The 19,674-nt window shown below is 37.2% G+C and overlaps 1 protein-coding gene and 1 long non-coding RNA gene across 9 annotated transcripts in view; one reads left to right on the top strand and one right to left on the bottom strand.

Moving 5' to 3' along the window:
- The window catches only part of LOC139982204 (uncharacterized), a 118,212-nt gene that overhangs the window by 97,197 nt on the left and 1,341 nt on the right, over positions 1 to 19,674 (top strand). For 6 of the 8 annotated variants that reach the window (XM_071994802.1, XM_071994800.1, XM_071994806.1 and 3 more), the window contains one exon: positions 124 to 305. In XM_071994802.1, the coding sequence (XP_071850903.1) occupies positions 124 to 290 (167 nt within the window). In that variant the 3' untranslated portion in view covers positions 291 to 305. Of the gene's footprint in view, positions 1 to 123; positions 306 to 13,690; positions 14,016 to 18,129; positions 18,175 to 19,674 lie in introns of those variants that run through there. The other 2 variants (XM_071994805.1, XM_071994804.1) reach the window with 2 other exon arrangements.
- LOC139982227 (uncharacterized) lies at positions 6,698 to 11,194 on the bottom strand. Its single transcript, XR_011798054.1, has 3 exons — positions 10,831 to 11,194; positions 9,438 to 9,566; positions 6,698 to 8,278 (listed from the first exon to the last, which is right to left on the bottom strand). It is a non-coding gene; the product is annotated as an uncharacterized lncRNA (long non-coding RNA).

Below are 19,674 nucleotides of genomic sequence, written 5' to 3'. Positions count from 1 at the left end.
TGAAGTTATTATCGAGAGCCAACATCATCCGGTTACTTTAATGTTGATGATTTCTATCCAGACCAATGAAGATTAAATCTGCACTGATAATTTAAATTGGTCTCTTTCATTGTATTTGTACAGTTTGGAGTGTCTACCCTCATCGTCGTCTGAATTTGCACACCGGCCGATGGCAGGTAAGAGATATTTCACCGTTTATGGCAGCTATTGCTGATAAAACAATTCCACCCTGTGTCTTTTCATTCACATTAACTATAAACATCAATATTGTGATAACATTTGTAGCTTAAATGTACTTGATTGCTGTCAGCATTAACGATTTAATACCCCTATTTAGCTTCCCCTTATAGCTTCCCCGTATATCTTCCCCGTAAAGCTTACCCCGTAAAGCAACCCCTATACTGTTGCCCCCGTATATCTGCCCCTACATAGCTTTCCAGTATAGCTTCCCAGTATATCTTCCCCCGTATAGCTTCACCGTATAGCTACCCCTAAATTTCTGCCCCCGTATAGCTGTCAGTATAAAGCTGTCCGCATACTTTCCCTATTAATCATCCCCCGTATAGATACCCCTATATTGCTGCCCCGTATAGCTGCCACCCCTTATCACTGCCCCTATAAACCTCCCCTTAGAGCTTCCTCGTGTATATTTCGCCGTATCTGCCCCGTATTATTGCGCCTACTATAGCTGCCCCGTATTGCCGCCCGTTAAAGTTGCCCCCGTAACGCTGCCCCGTGTAGCTGCCCCGTTTAGATGCCGCCGTAAAGCTGCCCCTGTCAGCTCCCATTATAGCTCCCCCATATGTCTTTACCCGTATAGCTTCAAGATACCCCTATATTGCTGCCCCGTATAGTTGCCCCGTATAGCTGCCACCTTCTAGCTTTCCCCGTATAGCTGCACTTATACAGCTTCCACGAAAGGCTTCCCGGTATATCTGCCCCGGAATTACTGCCACTATATAGCTGCCCCGTATTGCTACCCCTGTAGTGTTGCCCCCGTATAGCTGCCACTTCTAGCAGCCCCCGTATATCTGACCAATGAAGATGCCCCCCTATAGCTTCCCCGTATAGCTGTCCCTATATATGTTCCCCTTATAGCTTCCCCGTATAGCTTTCCCCTTAAAGGTTCCCCGGTAATAATTGCTACGACTAGCTTTGCTGTATATCTTCCTCCGTATAGTTACCGCTATATTGCTGCTCCCGTATAGGTACCCCGTATAGCTGCACCGTATATATGCCCCTAGAGCTGCCCCCTAATAGCTGCGCCCGTATAGCTGCCCGTATATAGCTTCCCGTATAGCTTCCCGATATAGATGCCCCGTATAGCTGCCCCCGTTTAGCTCCCTCGTATAGCTGCCCCTATATAGCTCCCCCGTATTGCCTCCTTTGTATAGTTGCCCCCGTGTAGCTGCCACCTATAGCTGCCCCGTATAACTGCCCCTATATAGATGCCCCTGTTTAGCTGCCTCGTATATCTTTCCTCGTATATCTTTCCCTGTATAACTGCCCATATATAGCTGCCCCGTATTACCTCCCTTGTATAGCTCCTCCGTATAACTATGCCGTTAAAGCTGCCCCGTTTATTTGCCCCGTTTAGCTGCCACACTCCCCTCCCCCCTTAGCTACTCCCGTATAGCTGCCCCTATATAGATGCCTCGTATAGCTTCCCAGTATATCTCCGTTCGTATATCTGCCCCGTATAACTTACCCTATATAGCTGCCCCGTATTGCCTTCTTTGTACAGCTGCCCCCGTATAACTGCCACGTCTAGCTGCCCCCGTATAACTGCGCCGTTAAAGCTGCCGCGTACAGCTGCTTCGTTAAGCTTCCCCTATATAGATGCCCTGTATAGTTTCCCCGTATATCTTCCCTCGTGTATCTGCCACCGTATAACTAACCCTATATAGCTGCCCCATATTGCCTCATGTGTATAGGTCCCCGTATAACCGCCACGTCTTTAGCTGCCCCCGTATAGCTGCGCCGTTAAAGCTGCCCCCGTATAGCTGCCCCTATATAGATGCCCCGTATATCTTCCCTCGTATATCTTCCCTCGTATAACTAACCATATATAGCTGCCCCGTATTGCCTCCTGTGTATAGTTGCCCCGTATAACTGCCGGATCTAGCTCCCTCTTTATAACTGCGCCGTTAAAGCTGTCGCGTATAGCTGCCCCGTTTAGCTTTCCCGTATAGCTGCCCCGTATGACTGCGTCGTTTAACTGCTCCTGTATAACTGTCGCTGTTCTTGAAGTGGATTTGTTCATTTTTACGGGGTCTTCCATGCATCATTTCCATCCTAAATGATAGAAGCTTTAAATAATTTGTCTTCATTCCAGTAATTACTGAACAAATTAACTGTTACGATGTGTTTGGTTGGTGTAGCGAATTAGGTCCAATGTACAGGATGGTGATGTGAAAATTTTAGCAGCTAATTGTCGGCACAGATTTTGGGGTGATTTTGACCCCAACCTTATCATAACTAAATTATGTTATGAATAATGACAAATAAAGGTGAGAATTAAGTCACTGGGTGAACGTTTTCATGAAACTGAAAAAAATGCCTATAACGTAATAGGTTGTAAAATTTGACCAAGCCATGTAATATTTGCAGAATTATTGGACACCCTGCAACAAACTAAGAGATCTAGATTCGTTGTTACAATCACGAAACTGCTCCTGATTAGTGTATTATTGTCGTTTAGCCAGAAAATCTGTGTCCCACAAATTACTGTCACGGAAATAAGTTTGTTGAAAAAAATACTTTAATCTTCCCTTGTGGGATTTTAGTGGAGTGAAGTAACATTATGTTTTCTACACTTTCCGTTAACGGTCAATTTTGCTACCAGGAGATTGTAGTTAAAACAACACAAAGTACAGATGTTTTGAAAGTCCAGTTAGGGAGAACTTGGTTCTCCCTAATAGTTTCAAAAGATTTGAATGATAACTATAGTTTAAATTATTATTTCTCCAGATTAGCGTAAACATGACTGACGTACAACTAAATTAAGTTTTGCTAATAAATTAACATTGTTCTCTCTAATAGCTTCCAGGGATTTATGCGACGTTTTCAAGTACAATACTGTATGTGGGACATAAAAAAACGTGGAGTTTCTAGGACAAAAAAGAGGATGAACTGGTATTGCGCCACTCGATTCACACTGTTGTTCTTTTTAAAGTTTTTAAAAAAATAGTGTCACGGGCTTTTGTGTTGAAATCAATTACTTTAATCTTCCCAGGTGGGATTTGGAAAACAGCACAAAATACAGAAAATTTAAAAGTCCATTTTTGTTACTCTTTAAGTTCTATCTTACTCAATTATTAACTCTGTTCTCTCTTATCGTTTCAAGAGATTTGAATGATAACTATAGTTTAAGTTATTATTTCTCCAGATTAGCGTAAACATGACTGACATACAACTGAATTAAGTTGTGCTCATAAATTAACACTATTCTCTCTAGTAGATTCAAGGGATTTAAGGGATCTCTACTGTTTAAACATTTATTTATCGAAGTACATATTTTTGCGACGGTTTCAAGTACACTACTGTAAATAGGACATCAAATACATGGAGTTTATATGTCAGAAAGGAGGATGAAGTGGTGACTGAGGCGAAGCAGGGCGATTCAATAGTGTTATACTTTTATGGTAGTAAAATCCCAATAGACACTGGTTTACAGTGCCTATCATTAAATTTTGTGTGGAGTGCATGATAAACGTAATTGATTGTAAACATCAGACTCACTGTTTTCCAGAGTGCTAATGCTGGACAATGTGGTGATTGATATAAATGAAGGAAGAAGTGATACATTAATTGCTATAAAGAAAAGAAAATTGAAGATTATTTTGAAATTCGTGAAACTCACATATTCACTATTTAGAATAAACTATAGAAGAAGATATCGGTAATATATTATGTAAGTGGCACTAGATTCGCTCTGTGGGGTACATCATAACCGATGATTTGGTGGAGCTGTGATTAAATCACTTTCCACGCACATTTACATATCAAGACCGTAATACCAGTCAGTATGGGGGGGGGGTGGGGGTGGATATCCTACTGCTTCGTTCTGTTGTGTACATACCATGGTAACTAATAAATATACGCGGATTTTGTGACGCTGTGTACAAACACAATGTTCAAAAAGAATCTGATTTTTTTTTCAAGATACTGCGTCACGGATATAAAGATTCTAAGCCTTTGCCATATATTGCTTTCTGCATTTATTAAAAGCTTCATAAATGTGCATTAGACTCTTCTTTGGAGAAGCTGGATGATCCGTTTACAACAATGGTTGGATGACAAGATTAACTGAAGTAATGTAGCATTAAAATAGCTGGTTTCGTTTACAGTATCAACTTAACCGCCACCAAATAGCTCATAAACGTTTCATCAGTTTGATAAAGTATTATAACTTGGATAGATACTTAAACTCATGACAAACATGTTTGCTTTGTAACCAGCATCGGAACTTAAATCAGACCTATCGCAAATGGCATACCATATGTACATACTAGCTTCATCCATTTCATACATGTAAGATTTGGGGCTGAAGTTGTTTCTGTTTTCATCGCCTGCTGAGGCTCATTACAAGCGGTCAGGTTCATATTAACTTCTATCATATTAATATACCGTTGAACATAACATGTACACTTAGAGCTTCCGTCAGAAATACCTAACTCGAATCTAACAAAATCCGCATATACTGTAAATTTCATTTCCGTTATCACCAGTATAAATATGCAATATCTATAAACATAAGAACCAAAGACTAAGAAATATACAAATATGTACATCAATACGCACGTAAAGATAAGAAAGTAAAAAAGTTGATAAATATTTGAAAACTTATGTTACATAATCCATACAAATGTTCAAGTGCTTTTCTTTGAATAAACGTTACAAAAAAGCATGGCTTTATTCCATTTTTTGGCAAGATATTAGGATTGCGTACATTTCTATTAGCTTTAACTAAAATACCCTTACGTGCAGGATACAGTAGGTGCTCCATACGAATAGTTCATGTCTTGTAGGTTCTAATTTTGAGAATTTCTTAATCTGATTTTATCGTTTTTGATACACCGCAATGACAATAGTATAATCAATGCTATAACTGAAACATCACTTTTGACGATATCATAAGCGGGATTTGTCTGAAATACCGACTAAGCTGAGTTATAGACACTATGGTTGATTGTCAGGTAAGACAGACAGAACATAGTCATATAGTCTATATCGCTGTATGCATTCTGTTGCAGTCGCTACGGAAGAATTGTTTGGTTACAAAGTGTTACAGTATGCATCGCTATATAGATACTTAACTATAGTCTTATTGATGTTCTAATTTGATTTGCGATATTGACATAAAAGATTCAGTTGATATTTGTTATTACATTTGTTTAAAATTGTGACAGATCAGTGAGCTATGTGACATTAATAGGTGATACAGGTCACGGTATGACAGAGCGTTAATCTAAGATGTGATCTTCATTTTACCCGACACTCTTGAAATGGGCGCAATGTTACATATTGTCAAGTGTCTACTTCCTGTCAGGCTAATATTAAACGTTAGGAACCCCTGTGAAGATATTACGAATTTTACATCATTATTTCATCATTCTGGGTTCCTTTTTGTTCAACTTTCTTTTCGGTAGAAAACTACTTTCCATATTTTACTATCAACTGTCCATATACCTTCTCTCTTTCAACGCCCTTTCATCTGATATTGAACCATATTTATGTGTTCCTAAAGCAGACATCTTCTTTGTTGTATTATATTATTCATTTAACATGAAACGGAACCTTATAAAACCGTAAATGTTACGTTAGATATGTACACATTAATGAAGTGTTAATATATGTAATAACACGTCGCACTTTAAGCTATTATTCATATTCATTAAACTTGAACCCAATTTAAGACAATCAATCGTAAATATGCATGACCTAATTATGACATATATAGCATAGATTTCTTTGGTTTGATTTGTTATCTTTCAATTAACATATCAAAGATGGAAAAAATATCCTTAGAGATACTAATGGGAGCAGAGCGGCTAGGTCTCCATACTGTACACACTTAAAAATAATTGCTCAACATGGGGTAAAATGGACCACCTCTATGGTGTAAAACGGGAACATGGTCAACAGATGTGTAAACTTTACACATTAATGCTTTGGCAAAGTTTTACCTTACTGTGGGGTAATATTTTACCACACAATGTGTAAATTATTTTACCAACTGAGCATTGTGTAAAATTTGCACAACAATGACCATGTTCCCTTTTGTACCCCATTTTGTGTAAATTTTACCCATGTCAAGCAGGGCACTGGTTTTACCCCACAGTTGTGTAGTTTTTTTGCAAAACAGTTGTGTAATATTAGCACACCTTTCGGGGTTCATTTTTTTTACACAACAGTTGTGTAATATAAGCACACCTTTTGGGGTTACTTTTACACACACACTTGTGTAAATAATATAATTTATATATACTGTAAATGTTTCAAAATCGTGTCAAAAACATATACCTTTGAACAATTTGATATAACTTCCATACTTGCATATGCTTGCGTGTTAAGTAAGGTTGCAATAATTTTAAGACTTTAGTATATATGAACAAACATGGGAACAAACATTGGCTCTATGGCAAGGAAGCCTATGATCTCAGTGCAAGAAAATAAAACACTTGTAACATCAAAATGAACTGATAAAATTTATTAAGACTTCTGTAAATAACTTTCAGCTTATCAGGAAAAATGAATTTTCTCTCTTGCATAAAACAGAACATGAAAATCATAGAAGTGAATACCATTACAGTATTAGCAGCAATGCAGCCACATATATAGGTTAATAATATTGTTCATAGTAGGCTAAAATATTTTTGTAGGGGAGCCATTGCATAATAAAATTGTACTTTTCTTATTCTTAATTGTTTTTCTAATCAGGTTGGTGTGTGTGGGGGGGGGGCTTTTTTTGACACCACTTGCTATGGGCTTGCATAATATCAACCCAAGTTTAGGTGAAAGACGAGTTAAGCTACATATCAAACAGGTGAAACATACACATGACTTTTAAATCCCTGTGATATTTTATTCCTGGGGTATTTCCTGGATATCAATCTCACATAGCAATTATATAGCCAACAAAATCTACATTTGTTTAATTTGTTTGTGCCTAATGTTGACCTCATCAACGAGTTATTCAGAAAGTTTTCCAACATTCGGGCAGTATTATTTAGCATTAATGTAAAGTGTATCATTACTATGTGTTGGATAACCATGCTAGATGCTTAAAACCCTATGAAACTCAACTTTACTAAGCTGTCACATTTCTCAAAATTCTAACATATTTACATCGACAAATGTTACAATGTATCATATAGTTGAGGTACTAAAACAGAACTTTGAAGAAACTTAACCATCCCTTATATGCTTTCACAGTTGTTGAATAAACCATACTGGAGACCTCAAGTCCTTTAAAATCAACTATAAGCTGTGATATTTCACAAAAAATCTAACATATAATAGAAAGAACTCAAAACAAGTTTGAAAACACCAGAAATATATCTATATGGAATGAAAGTAAAATCATCACTTATCTGTTATCACAGTTGCTCAATAAAACATGCTGGAGAACTAAAGCCCTGCAAAATTACCTATACGCAGTGATCACGTATAATAGAAAGAACACAACACAACTTTGAAAACAACAGAAAATATCTATATAGGAACAGACTCAAATCATCACTTATATGTTAAACTGGGTAAAGTTTTACATACCCTTGTAACCTAAAGTTAATAGCAGCTAGAGGTCTAACATCTGTTTAGCTTTACATAACACAGGCCAATGGATACAAAGAGCGGGCCCACTTCCAGTGCCTTCTCTTCAATGATGACGAAGAGCTGCTGGAGCAGATTACTTGTTAACAATGACGAAAATAATGCCATGTTGCTGACAGTGGTCTTACATAATTGATTTGAAATGATAGTATGCCCTGAATGCCCTGATAGACCCTGGTTCATTCGGTACTTTAATAGCATAAATGAGAGTGTCTAAAGCAGTTCATACCCCCATAGCCTGAGGTGGATAGCAGAGGTCTAAAATCTGGTAAGCCTTGTAGCAGAGGTCAATTGCTGCAATAAGTGTGTCTACCACCATTGCCTTTCGCTCAATGATGACGAAGAGCTGCTGTGGCTGGCAGTAGTTGCCTCCCAAGATCAAAACGAATGGCTGTGTACGTCCATCAAATTGAGTCAAGTATTGCGCTAAGTTTACACCTTCCTGAAAAGACAAGTTATTATATAAAATTTATATATATTGACCACAATCTGGGAAATATGTATAGGTAACCTTCCAGTTGTGTAGTTTTAAGCATATCTGACCAATGCTAGTAAAAAAGAAACAGGTTTCTTCAGGGGGAACTTCTACAACACACAGGTCATACTTGTCTCGACACCAAAAGGATTTGAAATATTATTTAATATCTTCTTTTCCAGTCCTATGAAGATTCCTGGTATAATAAATTATCAAAGTCTAGAGGTACCATGGAAATGATATGTTAGTTCTGGCCAAATTAAGGGCAACTTATTTTGGTAGTATATTGCAGTAAAGTAGCCAGGTTCTGACAATGGGCGAGTTATGTGGGGTATAGAGTCAAAGGGGCACTGAAACTATCAGGAAATTTCCCTTAAAAGAGGGTATCCCCATGCAACCCTCACTCATGGTTACTACTAGTTCATTTTTGTGATGGTATTTCCTTTTGAGGAAGAGGTATATTCCGCACCCACCCCATTTGACAACCATGCAGGTTCTCCAGGGTTAACAGTCTATTTAATTTTATTTAGTGGAACTGATTACTATGAGCATAAATGCAGTATTTCACGGCATTTATACTGTAGTTCAGTAATACCTTTGATGATTGCCTGTGGCATCAGAACCATTACTTGAGTAATATTGCAACATTTACATATTGACCTCAATCTGTGACAACATCAATGCTATGTACACCAAAAACAATTGATTACAAGTTACTACAGGCTATTTACTAGCATGGTAATGATATATCATGCCATCTTATGAAATGAGGCCCACCACTCAGAATTATGTCACAATAACATTGACAAACATGATAACCAAAAAGATCATGCAAAGTTTGGATATAATGTGACCTTTGGGTGCAGAATCATTGTTATTGAAATATTTTGACCTCTGACCCAATACTTTAACTGATATTTACGATGAGATCGATGAACACCATACACAATAAGATCTTTAAGTAACAAAGGGCGATCACCCATTGTTGAGTTATCACGTAACAAAGCCAAGCATCACACACTCACTCATGCATACGCAGTACACGTACATATGCACATGGACCTGAACACATACTATTCCGTGTGCAGCAAGGAATCGAACCTGTGTTGAACAATGATATTATTACCTTCTGAAAGAGAGTTGCACCTTAGGTTGTAGTGATGTTTAAACTTTAAACAAAGACCGAGTTTGGGGATTATCTGTGTTATGCTCTCGTCATCCAGTAACTCAAATACTTCATCATCAATCCTGTGAGCTGTGGAAATTAGAGGGAAAATATTTTCCATATAACACTGTTACAAAGCTTAATAACAGTAATGACAAAGGACATGTTGCATATTAGGAAATTGCTTCTGTAAAATGAACATTCATGGATATTGCAATCATCACATATTATTCTAGACATAAAAAAAACCAGAGAATGTAAACATTTTATTGTGAAATAAAAAAAATGCAGAGATATTAATGTGCTTACTGCATAGCCCACTCATTAACATAACTTATCTTCTTCATGTAAAAAGTCAACTGCGTTCAAAGGTTAAACACTAACATCATTATTTTATTAAGCCACCATGGACCAAGGTCTTAGTTGGAATGTAGGCTTCTTGTAGGCCAACTTCATGTGACACACCCACATATCAAATATCAGATATGTCCAAGCTTCCCTTCTTGAGATATCAGGTTTAGTAGTTTTCACAATTTAACCTCTGATGACCCCAAATGACCATTGACCTCCCCAAAAATCAGTGCGCTTCTTGTCCCTAATGTGGTCACGTACACACCAAACATGAGAAGTCCAAAATTCCCTTCTTGAAATACTGTGTTTACAAGCTTGGCAGCACAAACACACACATACCCCATTATGATTGCAAAGCATACTATTTTCATCACAACTAACAAAGCTTGTTTTACCATTTGGCCCTAACATATGAGAGCCAGGGTCTTGGTTGACTACTGCAGGATCATAGTGAGGCTTATTTTAATGGATATGCTAGTCATAATGAGTCATTGCCTGGCCTTAAAACTAATATTTAACTGGTAATGTTAGCCTAGGCTGTATCGCTTGCCTATTTGTAGTGTTGGTTAAGGAGACCTATCAGTATATAAATGTAGAATTGGCTTGGGCCCAAAACATAAGCCAAAGCTAGGATGGTTCAACGTTGGCCAACGTTATACGTAACCTAAGTTACTCTCATACGTGAGTAATATCTTTAGTACGAACAAGATGGTTATGTGCACTACCTAGTCTCTATGGGCATGAAAAGAGAATCTAGAGAGTAACGAAAGGCTATATATGTATGCTTGGCGCTTACTATTAGAAATAGCTTAGCCTAACGTTGGACCTTGCACTAACATTTAGTCGTAACGTTAAACAAGAGTGAGGCCTAGGCGACGAGTATATGCCGTTTAAAACAGTTTTCGTTCAGTATTCAACGGTGAAATTGTAGTTCAAGACTTATTGAAATATTATTCTTTCCGCATAAAAGGTTAGCACTGATGCCCGAAATACACCATCCTACCTTCTAATTGTGGCTTCAGTTCCGCTAGGCCGATGTTTTCCAGAAATTGTGAAACGACCATCGAACTTTTAGTGGCTTCCATGTTGTCGTTCTGCAAGCAGCGACGCGGTATGAAAGCGTGTTTACACATCAAAGTTGTAACATAAATGTATTTTACCCAGTGCAGTGCAACAAATTACACCGGTATTTTGTTTTACCGGTAGAAAGGGGCAAACTGGTCCTTTTTTTTACACAATACGCATTTGTAAATCATTACACCTGTGTCTGTGTCGCCTGATATACATGTTTTACTCAGCCTTGTGTAAAAATTGCACAACTCTTTACCCCTCACTTTTATACCCCGTTAACTTTTACACATTGTTTTTACTGTGTAATAACCTTATTTACATTTTTAAAGAAATGTTCAATTGTCCAACTACGAGGTCTTATTTGTCCAGGATCTATATATATATCGTACAATACAGCGTATACGTTAGAATCCCTTGTGACGAGGTATGGTAAAAAAAGGAGGTTGCATGAAACAATAAATTGAAGTCTTCCTTCCACGCTCGTACTCCCGAACATTCGTCCTATATCTTAATTATTATTGTTCTTCTTTCTCTGCATGTAACCCCCTATCGAAGTAATTGCGTTCTGAATGAAAGTAAAATTCTCAAGTTTACAATAGAGAATATTCAGACGGATAAAAACATATATAGAAAAATGAATCTATCGTGCTTCCAGTGTCTCTCTTCCACACCGTCTCAGTAATAAAATGTGTTATTGGTGAAAATATCAATGCATACTTTTCATCTCTAGAATCTTAACGTCTGACGTCACTGCAAGCAGCAGTACAACAGTTAGTAAACAATACCCGGTTCTAGTAGTTTGAGTTGTCTTGGGATATAAGGGATCCCTATTTATTATATTATATTTTTTATTTATATTAATGTGTATATATACGTGACTGACATAAATATGTTGGTCCAACCAGGCTTATATATGAAACTTAAAGAAATAGTAGAAGGTCATCTTAAAGGTTAAGTTTAAGATTGTTTATAACTTTCAAGAAACGCCTTTTCTTACCACCCTCTGTATATACAATGCTATAAATAAGTAGCACATTATGACACAAGAAGAGAGGCAATGGTGAACCTGAACTAATATTGGTTGTAAAATAGCTGCATTATTTCTTTCGTCTTTTGAATAATTATTTATGTGTATGAAACAAGCTCACAACGGAGCCTGGGCCAGAGAGGGGAGGGGTAGGGTGTTCATGTGTAATGTCGTTGATTTAAAAACAAAAGTACTATCCGGCAAATTAACTATTGTATTTTCATATTATCCTCAAGCGGTGATGATAATATAATGCAACATCCGGGCCTTGTATCCTCACGTGGTTCCTATTGTTATTAGTACTCTTTCCATCAGAATTCAATATGTCTGTATGTTATAGTATAAGAAACACTCTGATGTAGTTGAGTCCAATGTTTCCTGATTCCGAGACGAGTCCGAGACCACTTGGGACGTCGCTAGAGGGGGGTGTGGGGTGTCTCATCACCGCCCCCCCCCCAATCTTGGTAAAACTGACGATAGTTGGAAAATTTGAGTGCGACAGTCGGAATTTCCGACTGTCGCACTCTTAGTTACCTAGGCCTATTCATATATTCTTGTGATTGTGAAAGACTTAGAAATTTCGGTCAGAGATGACCTTTAATCAGTAATATTTACCACGTTTTCCTTGCCACTTTGAGAAATTGTATCTCGCGATCCTTATACTCCATGCACCGTACAAAACTTCGGAATTTTCGGGCTCCAAAACCCATCCAGTTGGAATTTCAGCTACTACACCCCCCAATCATCAGGCTTTAGCTACGTCCCTGGGTTCGAGGATGTACTCTTGAGTATTAACAGAGTACTATAGAGTATATGAGCAACCCAAACCAAGTCCTAGTCCAGTCAGTATATAGAGACAAAGCAACATCGAGCTCACACGGTATCTGCCTATACTATAGTCTAATAGACAAACAGGGCGTATCGGTTACAAAAACCCAATCTAATTATTCCTAAATTTACAGACCGTCGCTTCCTGATCTAAATTATCCCTGCCTAACGTTGAACAAAAAGAGTCACCATTGAAAACTGATTTTGTGAGAATGTACAAACTTCCAATTAAAGATACATTGACAGGGTAAATTTAGAAAGAAGAAAATCTATGTAGTTTCTTTTTATATTATATCTTTTTTACGAACAGTTAACATATGTTAACAGATCTACCCTATACTACATGTAATTCTCCCACTGTGTCTCTTTCATGGATATCGTTACTAGACTAACAAAACCATATAGAAACAGACCATCTAAGACCACGGTGAGAAAGGGGGGGGGGGGGGGACTAATGTGCTGCTTTATAGGCTTTTGCTTTTTGACATTGAATCGATCCAACCATGATGTTCTTAGTTCTATCTTTGAATACTGCCCTCATTTCCCTACTCGTCATCTTCTCTGGTTTACATGGTATTCTTCTGATCATCTAAGTAAGAAGTTCATCATTATGATGTCACTCATTGTTTAATGACGTCACTCAGTGTGTGATGACTTCACTCGATGACGTCACGAGTATAAGACTACTTTGTCATCCCTATAAAGCTGATTTTATATTCATGGTATTTAGTCAGTGCATCTTACAGTGACGAGTCTGTCTCCTATATTGACTTTAGTGTGCTCAATACAGATGTGTGTTTACCTGCCAGGAATAGTTTACTTAGATATTTGTGAATATGTATATCATACTAACATTTATATTTTTGCTTCGCCTTATTATATGTTCCTGAAACACAATTTCAACATCTCATGATAATAACCTTTCTCTTCCTTTCAGCACTGTGACACACGAGGTAGACTACCAGGAGAAGAGGTAAGAGAGACATATTCATTTTCCTGTTTATTAGTAACGGTAATTAAGTAACAGGCAAGGAGGTGTTAATTCCTGTGGAACAAAGAAACAAGAATAGAGAGTATTATAATTTATTTCTTATTAGAGAGGAAATATTTATAATTGACGTGAATTGCACAGGTAATTAAGATAGACCAGTTCCAAGTTTATATCTGGTAATGATGTTAGCACATTTTTCAATGTCAAGATTAGATGTGGCCTATATAATCTTCCTTCCGCACTTTTAAAGTTTTCTGCCATACTTGTAATTAATACACGATTTAGTCCGATGTTATGTGTCTTCAAAGCCTCATACATTATTAGAATATTAACTGTTAAATAGTTCAGGTGTCCCCTCCCCCCCCCCCCCGATATATGCAAAACTACTATTTTATTTGATAAGTTCAGATCATAATGCGTTACTAGTTCAAAAAGTATAAAGAAGCTATTTTATGGTAAAGCCTTTGTTCATTCATTTCTACGCGAAATAAATTTCCACGGGTTATTGACTGTGAAAGGAACTGCCAAAAAACAAATTCTTAAAAGTCACCTTTATTGACACATTAGAAAAACATAATATATTAACATCATTAATGTCAGATAACGATAATATTCTCTACACATAAAAGACTAACTCTAGAAGACTATACTTAAATTGCTCATATACATCTACTCCGGTATTCTTTGATAATATAAAATCATTATTATCATTCTTTTTGGTCGGGGAGGGGTTGGGGATGGTTAAAGAGGGGCTAAGCTTCTCGCAGAACTTCGGTAAACGATGCAATACAGTTTGCATGTAAGCATCATCACATACCCGTCAAACAGGAACATATTTATTAGAAATTGAAGAGATAGACTGGTCCGCTATGTTGGTAAATGTGAGTAAATCTAGGAGGAAGATGATTTTCTGGGTTGTTAGGTTATGGCATCATGATTGTTCATTATGATACAAGAGCGTCCACTGTGGTATAAATTAATAACTCGGAGCAAACTGTTGTTATATGAGATACAAGGAAACTATAAACAAAATTAACTCTTGATGTTTTAGTGACTGAGTGATGACGTCACACCGTAATCCCTTACAGAGTGGATTTAATGGAGAAAGGGTGCAATTCCAAGTTCCAATCCGGGTCTCTTGATATAAATGACATGACAGTAACGACGTAGGTAGCTAACGAGCTAAGGTGATTGGAGATAAACCGGCATGCGTGCATGAGAGTTGGCTCTCTGCCAACATGAAAGTTTCAAAACACAAATCATTCTGTCAGTTCAAAGCCTCAATTAAGATTTCGAGAAGGTATACGCTGGTTCTTAGCTCAATGAATTGATTATTGTTTATCACAACCTGTTAAAGTTATTGTTTTTTTACGAAGGTTTTTAGACTGTTTCTTTCAATATGAAAGCCAATTTTTGAATAGTATAACGAACCTTACTAATGTGTGTCAAAATAAGGTAGCAAGGAATTAAAATAAAACGTTATTTTTTTCCCGTTTACATGCATTTTATTTTTGAATATTCCTTGAAAACATAAATCTTTAACATGTCGTTGCTTCTTTTGTTTACATTAAATGTATTGACAAAAAAATTAATCCAGCTAACAAATAATGTTCCGACGGGCGTTTATTATTGAATAATGTCAACGATTGTCCAGAATGAACATAACAGCTGATTTCAAGGCACGTGTTATCTTTCTTCCCAGGGCCCGTTTAAAATATTTTCAAAATACCACGGTAGCTTACGTGCAGATATAGGGCGAAATTGTACTAATGGAAGTTGGGTGTGTACTCACCATGCAGGTGACGGATAAGTTGACGTGATGAAGTATTTATCCTTAAAGGCAGAACAGTTGTGGCTTTGAGTTCATTGTGTTAGACGGAGGACTCGTCCGACTAAATTGTTTAAAACTAGAATATGTTTCCCAAATTTGGATGAATATGTAAATTAACCCCACCCCATCACTCTCCACCAACTTTCTTCGCCGTAGTCTTAGAAGTCACCCATAGTTTAATATTTGTAATACATGTTGGTATATTACGTCTGTAGACATTTTGGAAATAACTGTAATGTGTAACCATGGAGATACAGGCCTCACATTTCACAATTTTTTAGGCAAGTCCACTTTGGCCTTGAATGGGGCAACATTTTAAAGGGCACCAAGGCCATGAGGTAAGGCACCAATGCCAACTTGCATCTTAACGAAGGGCAACAATGCCATAAAGAATAAACATCATGAAACAATTTCTGTCCCAGGTCCTGGTAGCTGTTTTAATGAAGCAGAACAGTAGAAGGTGGTCACTCCCACTTTGCTTTCCTTTTTGTCAATAGAATTATTTCACCCCTACTCTTATTCGAATCCTTCCTCACCCTTAGCAAAATCAACCAGCATTATTATGGTAACTCAACTCATAAATTTATGGACAGACTCTGATTATGGGGGTGTCTCATGTAAACTGTAAACCCTTATCAATTTACTGGAGTAGTCCTCAATCCATGACAACACTAATTGAATAATAATATTCAGCCAAAAATTCCTTTTTGAGTTTGATGGGTAGTTATAGGGGTGGTTGGGCTTATAGGGTTAATGCTGAAAATGTAATCAACAGCAGCATGTTCTTTTAAACTTGTTTATTGATGCTGAAAAATTATTCAAAAAACAGCAAGTTAAGTCCAACCGACGCGCTCTGTGAGTGTCATCATAGAGCATGTGATGTACGTGTTCGGTAACATTCCCGTTCTTTTCTTTGTTGGGAAGTTTGATTTACACACGAAACACTCCCTGCAGGGTAGGAATTGAGATTTGGCATTAGGGGGGCTATTTTGGAAAATGAAAAGTTAAAAACGCCCCTCTTAATGTATTTACGAGGTTTTTTTAAGGTTTAGGGGGGCTCTTTTCCAAATTTCAATATGCTGTTTTCAGAAATTGCTGTAAGCATTCATCAGGATCAAGCAAGCACAATAACCCTCTTCCACATGCTGCGACCGTATATCGAATTCATTAAAAGTTTAATCGAAAAAATTGCGATCATTTAGCAAATAACGTCAAGCCACCGAATATATTACGAAAACCAATAACCCATCAACTTAAATAGAAATTGTTTCCACTAAAGGTGCCCTTTACTTAAATCATGTATTTTTAAAATCACTCACCTCCAAATACGAAACGAATACCGCTGAAAAGTAATCGGGGTTAAAACCTTCAATCCATCGCCACAGCAACGGTGCTCGTAAAATACAACATTCCCTCTTTAAGACATAGCACTTACCTTCCAAACAACTGCATAATCCCAGCAAATTTAAAGCTGCAAACCGCTAATTAGGCTACATGTTCGATTGACTTATTGTGGTTGTTAGGCTAACATGTGGTCAAAGGTTGCAGTATTTGATGGATATTTTAGTTTTAGCTAACTGCGTCACAATTTCAGAGAATAAAGAGATGTTTAGGCTAGATATTCCCGTGGTGTTCGGCTACCATGCGCGCGACGATAGCAGCAAGGAAAGAATGTAAACAAAGCTACGCTGAGTTTTGTTGTTTTTGCAACATGGTTAGGCTACATTTGCCATTGACTTAGTGTGGTTGTTAGGCTAAATGTGGTCGAAGATTTCAGGTTTTCATGGATATTTTTATTTTTGTTTGCGCTACAACTTGAGCGAATTAACAGATGGCTAGGATAGATTTTCATTTTGACTTAATGTGAAGTTAGGCTACCATGTGGTCGGAAATTTTTGGGGATTATACGTTATTGTCGCTGGTACTGAAATTGCTTAGTGGAGGTCGTAATTTGCCAGTGACTTGCCAGTAATTTGCCAGAGTAACTTGCGGGAAGTTACCGCTGATTGTGCGCGACCCTCCCGCACTGCCTCAAATTGTATGCGGGATTGTGAGAACTGTTTGAGCGATTCGCGCTGCTACTGCAAACCCTAGCTAAAACAAAAGCATGTCACAATTAATTTTACACAGATACCTGATATTGCGAGGGTGATTTTCTTATATTTCCCTTTTCTTTTTCGCCCTCGCAATTGTGCTTAAGGAGGGCTTTTTTAGCACTTACGAGGGCAAATTGCCCGTCGCCCCACCTATTTCTGACCCTGACTCCCTGTCCGGTTACCGCCGTGTCCCATTTAATATCACTGGCATAAAATATAATTTTGATCTCAAATAGGGCACGGCGGCCATCGGAGAAAAAGGGCAAGCATTTTTGGCCGTAAGAACGTCAGATTTCCTATACGCACCAAGTTATGTTATGTTTAAACCATAAGATCCAGGATGAAAGGTAACTATTCGAAAATAACAGGAATAACAGGCAAATATAGCGCACTTTAATAAGAATGACTTTTGTTTTATATGCTATGTATTATTATTTGTGTTTTTCTCTTTCTTGCAGGGTTACGGAGAATATGGGTCATCGGAAGATGATACGGATGAATGAGTAAGAATGCCGAATATTTCCTTTTCAGTTTGTCTCATACTAAGTTATATTCCATAAGCTGATACTTGTATATTTGAATTTAAATCGAGCTAAAAATGACTTCAAAATTGAGCGAATTCAAACAATAACAATTCTAATGATCTCATCAAGGATCTTAAGCTGTTCATCCTGATTCATTGTCCGAAAAAAAAACTGGTATTATTCCTAAGAGTATTTGACGGATGGAAGTTTAATTGCGGTATATTTCGTACGTATATTTAGAGAATGAATGAATTTATGAATGCTAATAATGGTAGGATGTTAACTATGTATTGAGATATAACAGAGGTAGGGTACTCATTACGTATTGAGATATAACAGAGGTAGGGTACTCATTACGTATTGAGATATAACAGAGGTAGGTACTCATTACATATTTATTTATAACAGAGGTACGGTACTCATTACGTATTGAGATATAACAGAGGAAGGGTACTCATTACGTATTGAGATATAACAGAGGTAGGTACTCATTACATATTTATTTATAACAGAGGTACGGTACTCATTACGTATTGTGATATAACAGAGGTAGGGTACTCATTACGTATCGAGAGATATCAGAGGTAGGGTACTCATTACGTATAGAGATATCACAGATGTACGGTACTCATTACGTATTGAGATATAACATAGGGTACTTATAACTTATTGAGATATCATAGAGGTAGGGTACTCAATACATATTGATTTATACCAGAGAAAAGGTACTGATTACATATTGAGATATAACAGAGGTAGGGTACTCATTACGTATAGAGATATCACATATGTACGATACTCATTACGTATTGAGATATAACAGAGGCAGGGACCCATTATGTGTTAAGATATAACAGAGGTAAGGTACTCATTACATATTGATTTATAACAGAGGTAAGGTACTCATTACATATTGATTTATAACAGAGGTAAGGTACTCATTACATATTGTGATATAACAGAGGAGGAGTACTCATTGCATATTGATATATAACAGAGGAAGGGTACTCATTACGTATTGAGATATCACAGGTGTACGGTACTCATTACGTATTGAGATATAACATAGTTAGGGTACTTATAACGTATTGAGATATCATAGAGGTAGGGTACTCATTACGAATTGAGATATCATAGAGGTAGGGTACTCATTACGTATTGAGATATCATAGAGGTAGGGTACTCATTACATATTGAGATATAACAGAGGAAGGGTACTCATCACGTATAGAGATATCACAGATGTGCGGTACTCATTACGTATTGAGATATAACATAGTTAGGGTACTTATTATGTATTGATATATAACAGAGGTAGGGTACTCATTACGTATTGAGATATCATACAGGTAGGGTTCTCATAATGTATTGATGTATAACAGATGTAGGGTTCTTATTAAGATCTCCATTAGGTAAGAAGAAGATCTGATATGTTTTTAAGAAAACAAATGAAAGTAATCGTAAGATTTTTCTCAAATC

The sequence above is a fragment of the Apostichopus japonicus genome, chromosome 16 (assembly GCF_037975245.1).
Source record: "Apostichopus japonicus isolate 1M-3 chromosome 16, ASM3797524v1, whole genome shotgun sequence".
Classification (NCBI taxonomy): domain Eukaryota; kingdom Metazoa; phylum Echinodermata; class Holothuroidea; order Aspidochirotida; family Stichopodidae; genus Apostichopus; species Apostichopus japonicus.
This window is presented reverse-complemented; position numbering and strand designations above follow the sequence as displayed.